General features: G+C 46.0%; 1 protein-coding gene across 5 annotated transcripts in view; it reads left to right on the top strand.

Moving 5' to 3' along the window:
- The first annotated feature begins 4,057 nt into the window (after nt 1–4,057).
- The window catches only part of DOCK9 (dedicator of cytokinesis 9), a 276,566-nt gene continuing 268,717 nt past the window's right edge, over nt 4,058–11,906 (top strand). For 3 of the 5 annotated variants that reach the window (XM_079136881.1, XM_079136880.1, XM_079136882.1), the window contains exon 1: nt 4,060–4,302. In XM_079136881.1, coding sequence (XP_078993007.1) covers nt 4,174–4,302 — 129 coding nt within the window. In that variant the 5' untranslated portion in view covers nt 4,060–4,173. Of the gene's footprint in view, nt 4,303–11,906 lie in introns of all 5 variants that reach the window. The other 2 variants (XM_079136871.1, XM_079136879.1) reach the window with 2 other exon arrangements.

Here is an 11,906-nt window from a genome sequence, read left to right as displayed (position 1 = left end):
TGTTGTTGTGGAGTTGTCATTTATCTTTGTGAGTAGTCTGTCTTTTCATTCTGGTGGATTCTCTTTGCATTGTTCTGCAGTTCCCATGTGATGTGTCTCAGTGTGGATTTCTTTTTCTCTCCTCTTTCAGTTTCATGTTAGATTTTTTCCCACTCTATCTTTTCCTCGTGTTTTCCAACTGATTCTCTGCACTGCAGCCTTGACTGTTGCAGATGGAGTTCTCCATAAACAGATGCCGCGGTGAAGTTTGGGTATAAGTTTGAGAAGATGTTTACTAGGGATCAATACCCGCGAGGGGAAAGGGAAGGTATGACAAGTAATGCTTTGCCAAACCAACAGAAAGATTTGGAAGCAATATGTTCTATGAGAATGTTCCCATTACCGGCCCAAACTGCCCAAGCCTTTCTGCTCCTACTTCATTAATTCACCTAATGTGAGTTTCCCTGGCAAGTATATGAATGATCCTTTCTGCAGCTGTGGCAGACCCTGATGAGAGCTAGAAGCTAAGGTTGTCTGCTTACTGTGCTTTTATTAAGTACAAAAGTAGTAGATGTTTATATATAAAACTCAATTAATTCAAGGACAAAGTGATGAAAGTCCTCTTCCCTAGATGCTAGTCCTCAGGAGTACCTACTTTACAGGTTACTTTTTGTTTTTGCTAAAACCAGATATGCTTTTTCAAGATACCTTTTGAAACAGTTTTAAACTAATTATGTGCCATTAAGTCATGTAAATCTTAAAGCAAACTTAACAAGGAAATGATATAGTAAGAGGTTATCATTAAAATGTGTAATGCTTGGACTATAAATATTTGGGCATAGAACAGTTATTTATGTGTAAAGTTTCAAGTCTGCCTATAATTATATTTCATCTCCACTACTTACCAGTCTCATCCTCAACAGAAAGGAAAGCTTGCTTCCTATAGTTTTGAAAAAACAAAGTTCCGGTTCCGCTCTCAAGCCAAAATAGATGGCTGTATCTTCTGCCACACATTAAACACCACACATCTGGTCTGCCTAGATGTCAGCCTTATCCCATGCAGGCCCTTACCTGAGCTGATACACCTCCTCCTATCAGGCAGCCATCTCTTCCCCAGGGAAGAGCTGATGTCAGAAGAACTCATACATTTATGGCCCTGTTCTGTTAGCAATTTAAAAAAAAAAAGCATTTTAAATGTATTGGTTTCCCAGAGCTGCTGCAATAAAGGACCCAAAACTGGATACTTCAGAACAATAGCAATTTGTCATCTCACAGATCTGGAGTCTAGAAATTTGAAATCAAGGTGTCAGAAGGCCATGCTCCCTCTGAAGGTCCTAGGGAAGAAAACTTCCTGGCCTTCTCCAGCTTCTTGGAATTCACAGGCTTGTAGATACATCGCTGCAGTCCCTACCTTTGTTGTCTCACGGGTCCTCCTGTGTTGCTATCTGCGCCTCTTCTAATAAGGAACCATTTGTATTGGATTCAGTATGACCTCATTTAACTTGACTACATTGGTAAAGACATATTTCCAAACAGGACATATTTCCACATTTACAGGTGCTAGAGTTAGGACTTTGATGTCGCTTTTCTTTCTCCCTAAAGTACAATTCAACCCATAGCAGTGAGGATCATGTTTCTGGTGAAACTTAAACATGAGGAATGCCCCATGTGTCATCAGTGCACTTCACTTCTTCACGAGGATGAAAAGGCTAAGCAAATCTGCCTTCCTGGGTCTAGTTCACATTTCCATGATTGTTAGTTCTTGCACTTGGCTAGACATTTGTCAGTGATTACTGTTAGGACATTAACAGTACGAAAAGAATAATTGTCAATTCAGGATATACGGAACCAGCAAGCAAGTATGGAAGTGGTAGAATCATGGATGAAATAGATACTCTTTTCTTTTATAATTTCATACTTTAAAGGAAAGAATAAAGAAAACAAAACCCTAGAACTTACGGTGACTTTGCTGCTTCTTTTCTTTTCCTTCTTTGCCAGTGATATTTGGCAGGCTGAAAACCAGCATCAAAATACTGACACTGGACAGAAAAAAGAATTACCGCTTAAGGTTGTGGACCGATTCCCTCTAGAATCCCATGAGTCAGAGTGAAATTGTTTTTAATTAAAATACAAAGTCTATTTGCCTTCTATGAAAGTAGATATGGTTTAGAGAACAAAGTAACACAACTGGGGAAAAGTTTATATTGTTTAGGACTTTTAAGGGAGTCAGAAGTTCAAAGAGAAAACCTTAATTCATGATTCAGACTAGTATCTAATAGTTCAGATAAGAACAGGGCTGACCTAGTCCAGAGTAGCTCAGCATGATTACACAAAACAGCAGAGTTTCCCGTAAAAGGCAGTGTGGAGGCTGGCCTGCAGCTGCTCTACCTGCCACCTGCTGTGTTGAGGGTCACTCTACGCTTAAGAGGCCTGGGCCTTCTCTCATTTCACGAGGAAGAAATGGGTTGGTGTGTAATTGTTTTTATCACCTACGCCTTGTTTTGTTTATCGTCCAACCTGTCAGGCTCACTCAGTGTTACCAACCCACTAGGAAAACAATCCTATCTAGTAAGCATTTATTGAGTGCTGACTGCATGCCTAACTTCCAGTCTTATTATGTGCCAGACCTGCCCATTAAGTCCAGAATGGTGGTGTTTTGCTCTCTGCACTAGATGGTATTTTCCCCACCGCTTTAAGATTACTCTTAAGGCCGGCGTTTGACTCTCTGGTGGGACGTAATGGGGCAGTTTCTTCTACCGCGGGGACGCGAGCTACGAAGCCTCAGAGATTTTGCGCAGGAGGTGAGGCTAGGAATCCCCCAAAATTGGATTCACAAGGCCAACAGGCGCTGCGGAAGCCAATCCCGCAGGTAAGTAGCTGTCCAACGCGCGGCGACAGGCGTGGCCTAAGCAGGTCGACCAATCAGAAGAGCCCCTTTCAGGCAGGCTCCCCGCCCCCGAAACCCGCCCAAAGCGAGACCACGGAGCATGCGCTGCACGCCAAGCGCAAATCTGCCCGCGCGCCCTCTCAGCGATGCCGAGGGGCTGAGGCTGCGCAGGGTTTCCTCAGAAAAGAGGGAAAAAGGAATAGGAGTCGTGGGGGCCCTTAGGGACGGGAAGCGGGAAAGGCTGGGCGAGAAGTTCCTGGGAAGGGAAGGCGGTTGCCAGAGCGCCGGCTCTCGGGCTCACGGTGGGCTCGCAGGCCGGCGCATCCCGGGTTTCCGGGGCACCGTGCTTGGTGTCGGGCTGCGGAGCGGCCGCAGTCGGTGCCGCTGTGTCCCTTCGACCCCTCGCGAGCAGTTGTTCTCAGGCTACAGACAGATGACTGAGAAGTTTTGCCCAGGTCCAAGGTGACGCAGCAGGCAGGCCCGGGTCTGCGTGTCTCCCACGCCCGTCCCGTCCGAGTCCTGGTCCCACCGATGCCTCCGGGGCGGCCCGGCGGAGTCAGGTCCGGGGCAGGGGCGCTCCGTCCAGATGCCCCGGCCGTGGACTCTGGAGGGCCTCTGCCCTCTCGGTGACGCTTAAGGGCCACTTTCCTTACACGTCCGTCCCGGACAGCAGGGTGTGGTGTCGCCAAGCCCCACCGCCGGGCCCTCGCGGTGCCCAGGAGCGCGGCGGGGCTCCATGGGCAGCGGGCCCAGCTCCGGGATGTGCGCTCTGCCCCGGCGTGGCGACCCTCGCCCTGGGTCTTCGCACGTGCGCCCCGCACTTTATGGGACAGCGTCCCGCGCTGCCCGCGTCCGTCCCGCCGCCTCGCTGCTGCGCTGGGCCGCGCGGACCTGCCCGGCCCGCGATCTCTCCGCCTCGGCCCCTCCTCCGCCCGCCGGCCACCCCGCCCCGCCCCGCGCCGCGCCGGACACCCCGCCCCGAGGAGGCGGCCCGGCGAGCAGCCGCCGAGGGAGGCTGGTGGCATGGGGGAGCCGTCCCCACACGCACGGTCGTCCCGAGCGAGCCCGAGCGCTGCTGCAAGCACTGAGGGCCGCGGGCGCCTCGCGGGGCGCCTCGGGGAGTGACACGGCGCGGAGGGCGCGGCCCCGGCTGCGGCGGCCGGACGCGCGGCGGCGGCGGCGGGGGGAGCGGGCGGGCGGCGGCGCCGGGAGCTGCGGGCGGAACGGGTCGGGCGCCGAGGGCGCACCTGGCGGCGGCGCTGCCGGGCCCGATCGCGGGAGCGGGAGCAGGAGCCGGCGGCGAGAGGATGTCGCAGCCGCCGCTGCTGCCGGCCTCGGCGGAGACTCGGAAGTTCACCCGGGCGCTGAGCAAGCCGGGCACGGCGGCCGAGCTGCGGCAGAGCGTGTCGGAGGTGGTGCGCGGCTCGGTGCTCCTGGTGAGTGCGGCGCGGCCCGGGACCCCAGAGGGACGGCGGGCGGGCGCAGGTAGCCGGGCTCGCCGCGGCCAGGCTCCTCTGAATCGGCCGCGCCGGGGCCGCGGGATTAAGAGGTTGCGCGGAAAGGAGGAGGTTGGACCGGGAGAAGGGAAGGTCCTGGAGGGGCAGCGACTCGCAGACCGTCCCCAAGTCCCGGTGTTCTCTCCCCATTGCTGCCCTTTTCCTCCTGGGAATTTTCCTCGGAGTGAGAGCGCCCTTTGCCTCAACCTCTCCACCCCACTTTATCTGCTCTGCCGCCTGGGAAATTATGTTGCTTATCCCCATCCTGAGGCGATGGCACCTGTGGCCTGGACCGGTGCGGGGAGTGGAGGTGGGGTCTTCCTGGTCCGGCCCTCCAAGCTTGGGCGATAGCCCCTGCGGATCCGAGGGTGGGCTAAACTTCTGGAGGGAAGGGGCTCAGCATCCTCTCCTCCGCCTGGTGTCGTAAGCTGGAATCTTGGGGTTTGGCCGCCTCTTATGAAGGGTTAGGGGACCCATAGGAACTCTTAGTAATTTCAGCAAATTACTGCGAAGATTGGGGATTTGAGTCAAGCAAAGCAAATAGCCCAGGACAAATCTGGCCATGGTGGAATGTCTTAAAGGAATAGGCCTCTGGGTGTGAGGAAGATGAAGTTTTAAATCAACTCGTCCACAGCTAGAGCTGGTCCTGCTGTATTTGGAAAAGCAGCACACTCAGATGACTGGATGGTGCGGGAGTATGGCCATGTCTGAGCAGGAGCGAGCTCTGCAGGGCAGCTGGAAACTTTTAGCAACTCCTTGTATTGTCCCAGACGTGTTTTCTTAAGGGGCTTGTTTGTGGGTAGGTGACTTGTGCTGTTTGTTGGAACATTGTGAGAGAAGATGGGCCTTGAAAGCGATTCTCTGGCCTCTGTGGTGCTGTGTGTGGGGGGTTGTCCAGACGTTCTGGGTCTCTTAACAGGAGCAGGTTCATCATTTTGGTGGCTGATCCATGCCCATCCCGGGCAGAGGCAGAATTGCGTGAATGATGTTTGTGGAGATTGTTGCTGATTTCCATATCCAGTTTGCTGAGTTTGAATTTTCTAGTGTTGGCCAACTCCAGATTTCTCAAACTTCATTTTGGTCTGTAATAGGAGGGATTTTATTTTTCTGTTTTAGGGAAACTGATCACTTGAGGTAAGGAGTAGAGCAGGAGTTGGACAGATCAGAACCTGGCCATCTCTTCCAAAACCCCAGCTAACATCTGTTGCTTTGGCCTAAGTATGACTGCTTGTATCTTCTTGACTTTTGCCAATGAGAGCGTATTAAGGGTAAAGCCCACAGCCTCTGTGGTGTCTTTTCTGTTTTTAAATTGGGGCCCGTTGTGCTCAGAAAAGTTTTGAGGCAAAAAAAGAGTCCATGGGAAATCTTACTGTGCTATGACAGACCCCAGTTGAAGTGGAGGTATGAGTTTAATAAGCCATTTAGATGGGGCACAGATGTGCCAACCCAGGTACTACACCACTTATTACTGATGTACAGTGTTCCTTGAACACATGCCCTTCCTGATAGTGAAAGACCTACTGATAGTGACCTAGTAGTGTTCACTCCCATGTGTAACATGCATCTACTGTTACCTCATGACACGTTAGTAGAATGTCTCTTCTCCCTGGACACCCTTAAGCATGACCAGATGCCTGGCTGGTTTCTCAATTCTTAGTCTTATCTGCCAGGGGTAACTTGTCTGATGGAACCTGTGATGAAACAATTACAAAATGCAGGAGAACAGTGGGCCTCCTTAGGTTGCATGCAGGGCTTCCTGGCTCACTGAAAAATACATTACAGTGGTTCTGCATTGCAGAAGGAGAAATCTGGGAGAGCTTATGGACACTCAGAATTACCCATAAACCTCCAGCCCCTCACCTCCTACCTGATACTCTGCCACCGCTTCCTGCTTGTTGCTGCTCAATGTGCCAGGAAGTCACAGCAGGTACACCTGTCACATAAATTCTGGCCTATCTCTGTTGAATAGGATCTAAGAAAGTAACCCTGCTCCTCTATGGAGACAAGTACATCAACCAAGCCTTACCTTCTACCTTGGATAGAAGTATTATTATTCTGCTTTCTTTGATAACTTGGGTCAGTGCTAATACAATACCCACAACGTAATAAATGCTCAATAAATATTCTTAACTGGCTGACTGATAAAGCAGTTCTGCAGATGGCCTAAAAAGAAAATTAACAACGTATGAGAGTAATTAGATCTTTCCATACTTCAAATATTGATGAGTGGACCGTTGTGAGATCAGATTGGAAATGATGAAATTAAATAGTTCAGTGGGTAATAAAGACTGCCATTAAAGAATAAACTTTAGAATATACGAGTGATATGTGTTCATCCAATTTTCATTATTTGATAACTTCATTTTTCTTGGACTCAGCTTTATAGGCCTTTATAAATTATTTTGTATTAATTTGACAAACTTGAAAATAAACATATGAAAAAGTAGAAAGAATAATATGAACCTTCATGTTCCATCATCCAGATTCACTAATTATCAGAATTTTGTCTCACTTGCTCTGTCTGTCCCATTTTCCTTTTTTTTTGTGATCTCGAGTTCCAAGCCTTATAACATTTCACCCTGTATACTTAGTATATATTATTAAAAAAAGGAATATTTTATTATATAACTATAATACCATTATGATACAACAATAACACTTGATGTGTTATTCGAATTTCCCATATTTTTAAATAAGATCTTTGATTGTTAGTTTGTTCTAATTAAGATCCAAAAAAGTTTTGCAGGCCTTTTTAAATGTGGTTTGCTCATTCATGAGCCTTAGAATTATTTATGACTGAGAGAGCCTTCGTGAGGTCAGAAGTTCTGGGTTTTAATCCTCTTGTAGTTCAGGGCAGGGATTATAATTCCAGTTCTGCCCTTTCCACCCATGCAGTCTTAGGTATTGTACCTTAACCTTGCAGGATCTCAGTTTCCTCATCTGAAGTAGAGATACTAATTGTATTTACCTTATAGAGCCGTTGGGAGGATTAAATGAGCAATATAGACAAAGCATACATCCTGCCAGCTACTTATGTTCTCTTGGAGTAGTTACATTCACTTCTTTGAACCTCAGGGTTCCTGTTCTGTTAAATAAGAAGCTGTATTGGTTGTTTCTAGAGTCTCTTATCTACCAACAGGCTTCTACTCTAAGCTACTTTTTATAAGAGTAATAGAGGTTCTATTAGTACTAGTTCTAGCTGTAGGGAAAGTAATTTATGATATCTTGGTAATAAGAATATTCACAAATTCAGAATTAGCTTTCCACAAATTTACAGTAATCAAGAGGGGTGGATATTTAAAATGTCTGTGACTCAAATAGAGAAGCTAGAAATAGTCGGGTGCAAAGGTGCCCACTTATAATCTCAGCAACTCGGGATACTGAGGCAGGAGGATCTCAAGTTCCAGGGTAGCCTCAATAACTTAGTGAGACCCTGTCTCAAAATACAAATGGTTGGAATTGTAGCTCAGTAGTAGAGTGGCCCTGAATTCAATCCCTAGTACCCCCCCCCCCCACACACATTCCCTGATTTTTTAGAGTTCCTGAAGGAATTTTATCTCAGGACTTTCAGATATATTAAAGACAGCATCATCATGGCCTTTCATGTAAGAGAATGTATCACCCAAGGCCTAAAAATATTCTTCCCTGGAAGATTTGTGTTATATTGTGACACTTTGCAAGGGTGCACAGACCACCTTGCACTTGGGTATTAGTATACAAGTCATCTGGCTGCCCATCTTCCTTACTGATCTTATCTTGGTGTGTTCAGCTTCAGACTCTCCGTCGATGTCAGTCCCTTGCCAAGGGTATCATTCCACACCTCTTTGAGATCCAGCAATATGAAATGAAATGACACTGGGTCAGGTCATTGCTGAATTTTCCTTTGTGTCAGTGGAGGAGGGTGGACAGAAGGCAGGGTGATGATATACTGCACTCTGCTTGAGGCCTTCCCCACCCTGCTCCACTCCTCACCTCAAGATTCCAGTGTTATCTGAGGTAATGTGAGACCCTAGTAGGGTGGTTCTCTGAAATCCTCAGGTAAGGTAAAACCTCATTTTGGCTATAATTTAAAATCAGATAGTTTAGTAAGCTGACAACTGAAACTCACTGTCTTTCTACCCTCTTGGCGAGTCCTAACAAACAGAAATGTCCTAAAATACAGGAAGCTGGGTGGAGACCCATCTCCAACAAGATAATCAACAACAGGTTCCATTTCTTTGGTTTCTAGTATGATGAATATTAGACAGGAGAGCATTTGAACAGGGAGGAAAGGAATTGTGAAATCTTTATCCACATTTCCGGAGGCCTGCTCTAAGTTAGGACTCGCTGCTGAGTACTGAGAATATGATGTATCAGTGGGCCTTTGCTCCTGAAGGATTTATGACCTAAGCAGGGTGGCCAGGTCACTCATCTACAAAAACACGGTAACAGTATAAAGGAGCACCACTGAAAATATAAAATATGTGGCTCAGAGACTAGGAAGATGAATTCCCAGAGAAATGGTGTACTTGGGCAAGGGTTGATGAAGAATTGAATTGAATTGGAAGATACAGAGATAAGAAAGACTTTTAAAGTTTTTATTTTCTGGAAAAGAATAAGAAATTGAGCACATGCTTCGAATATCCAGGTAGGCCAAGAAGCAGCACAGCAGCTTGGGCAAAGATGGGCAAGTTTTAAGAGGAAGGGAGAGAAGCTTTGAGAAATACAGTCACTAAATTTGGGAACAGACTCAAGCATTGGCTGAAGACACATCACAAAATAGATTTTTTTCCTTGTCTTTTTGAAACCTATTTTAGGACAGAAGTTTAAACCAACCCATGAACATATGCTTCTTAGAGAGATCTTCCCTTAAGTGTAATCCTGGAAGTAAATAATGTGACTATTTTGTATTATGTAAACCTAAGAACGAGAAGAGGCCTGTGAGAAAACGCCAGAGACAGATCTGTGCACCTGTAAGCATTTAGGATGCTGTGGGAGCGATAGTCAAATATGGTGGGTGCATCACTCATTAAAGAGTGTTGAAAAATGTCGGAGGCCCACCTTATATCACACACCTAAATAAATAAATGTAAAACAACACAAAAGAACCAGTAATTGTATAAGTGTGGAGGTATTTTTAAAGCATGAGGATACAGGAGAAAACCAATTTGCCTGGACTTTGGAAGTGAACCTTGGTTTTGCCACTGTTAAGCAGAGGATTTTGAGAAACTTACTGTACCTAGGCCTCAATTTGCTCATCTGAGAATTGGGAGTTTAAGGTGTTTTTATCTTAGGGAGTTTGAAAAAATAAAGATTAAATAAGGTAATGTGTGTAAAGTACTTAATAGTAAGCACTTAATAAATGTAAGCTTTTATTGTGTTAATAAAGGAAAATATTGGTTATCTCAACTATCCTTGGAGACAGTATTTATCGAGCACATATAATGTCCTAGGATGTGGGTGAGAGCTTCACATGGGGGAGATTGAGTCACCTTAAGGTCATGGCTGTAGGTGGAGGGGCTGGGTCTTGAATGCAGGCATGGTGACTTCGTGCCCTGAGTTTTTAGCGATCTGCCTTCTGCCTCCCCATGTTAACACTAAGTCTGTTCTGTGTGTCACCAGTACCATATAAAGTCAATCAGTAAGCTGAGAAACATCATTTGCCTTCTGGTTATTTATCTAGCACTCAATCTCTGGCTTAGAGTTAAATTTAAAAAAATCTTACAAATCAATTTTAAAAGGAGAAACACTCTAGTAGAAAAATTGGAAAGGACATTAATAGGCAATTCTTTGCAGAAAGGAATATGGTTAGCCAATAAAGAGCAGGAAAAAAGTATTCAGTCTTGCTAATGATGAAAGAAGGGTTAAGTAAAACAAGATGCCATTTTTGTCTGACACATTTGCAAAGATAGAAAAGATTCTCTCATCCATGGGGTGAATCGAGCACTTTTGTTTGCAGGATCCCCAATTCAAGGCCAGGGCCGCTCACGTGGCTCTTCGGGAGCACTGTCGCTCCTGGACTATATAACATGATGGATGGTATAACCGTTTTGCAGTGGGGCTGTGTATATATGTATCAAGAACTTAATGGATTTCTTAAACTTCTAGGCATTTCTGACCTGTGATGTGCATAAAGCATGGTGCCTGAAGCTACACTGTTGAATGTATGGCTTCAGGCACTGTGGCGTGTTCAGGGCAGAGAATGTGGACTACTGATGAACTGCACACTATCTGAAGATCGTTAACAGTGGCTTAAATAAATTCTGGAATGTGGACCATTTATAAAACCATCACATTTTTGTATTAGAAGACTAATGACTTGGGAGCATTCTTACGTGATGGCATTGGAAGGCAGCGGATATGGATGCGTGGTGTGGTTCAGGGGCAGTGGGTCAGGCTGCTTAGGTTCCACATCCCCTTTGCTTTGTTACTAATGGTGTGTGACCTGGGCAAGGTGCTAAATAAACTCCTGCCTGATTTTTCTGTCAGAAAAATGGGGATGCTAATAATACCTCTTCATAGGGTTGTTGTGAGAATTGAATGAATTCTTACAAAACTCTTAGAACTCTGGCAATAAATGTGGCTGGTTATATTTAAAATTACTCTTAAAGGGAGTAAAAACCAGATTACAAAATTATAAGCACAGCTTGAACCAGGTTGTATTTTCACAAAGTATATGTGTAGAAAAAAAGACTGGGAGGGATATAAAGAAATAAACAAAACAAAACTGTTTAGCCACAATGTCTGAGGAGGCATGTTCATTCCCAAGAATCCTGAAGATTGAAAAAGATTTATGATTTTTGGACATACGACATACTGTATGATATGGAATGTAGGTTTGTTAAGAATGAAGTTTAAAAAGTGTGCCTGTCATGAAATCATTTTTCTTCAGCACAGATCCGTCCTACATAGCAGTTGACTGGCCATTGGCATGAATCACGTGTAGCCTTTGGCACCAACCAGAATGCCACTGTTAGCAGTGTTTATCTCCGGATTTGGGGATATGGAGAGCTTCACAGTTTGTCTTTTCGATTTTCTGTTCTTTTCAGATTTCTACAGTCGACATGCATTGCTTTTACTGGTTTGAAACAGGTTGACAGGAGAAATGGTTTTGAGAATGTGCTATGATGAATGGACTCTTGTCACAGACCACACTTGTTACAATCCTCAGAGGAAGGCCAGTTGTGTTTACAAGATAGTTAATTTCATTTCTGTTTCATTCTGTATATTTGAGCACTGGCAATTTTATTTCATCTGAAAAAAAGTTGTTCAGATCTTGGCATGTGAGGGAGAGATGAGAACTGAGAGTCTACTGAGACTCTGGGGGGCTGCCAGACCGCTCCCCTGCCTTTAGCCACTCCTGGCCTTGGCTCCTTCCTCTGATCCTGCGACCCCACTCTCTTCTTAATTCCACAGTGCTTGTTGGATCTGCCTCTATATTGTCACCACCCACAGCTCCCTGGTCCCTGTGACCTACTTCTGTCCTTAGTGTCCCTGATTTCACTCTGCACCCTTCAGTCCCCTTCTGTGAAACAGGGTTATCTTGCCTTTCCTCCTTCCTCCTG

This window comes from Sciurus vulgaris, assembly GCF_902686455.1.
Source record: "Sciurus vulgaris genome assembly, chromosome: 4".
In the NCBI taxonomy this organism is placed as follows: Eukaryota; Metazoa; Chordata; class Mammalia; order Rodentia; family Sciuridae; genus Sciurus; species Sciurus vulgaris.
Note: the sequence above shows the minus strand (reverse complement) of the source record. Positions and strands in the feature narration are given on the sequence as shown.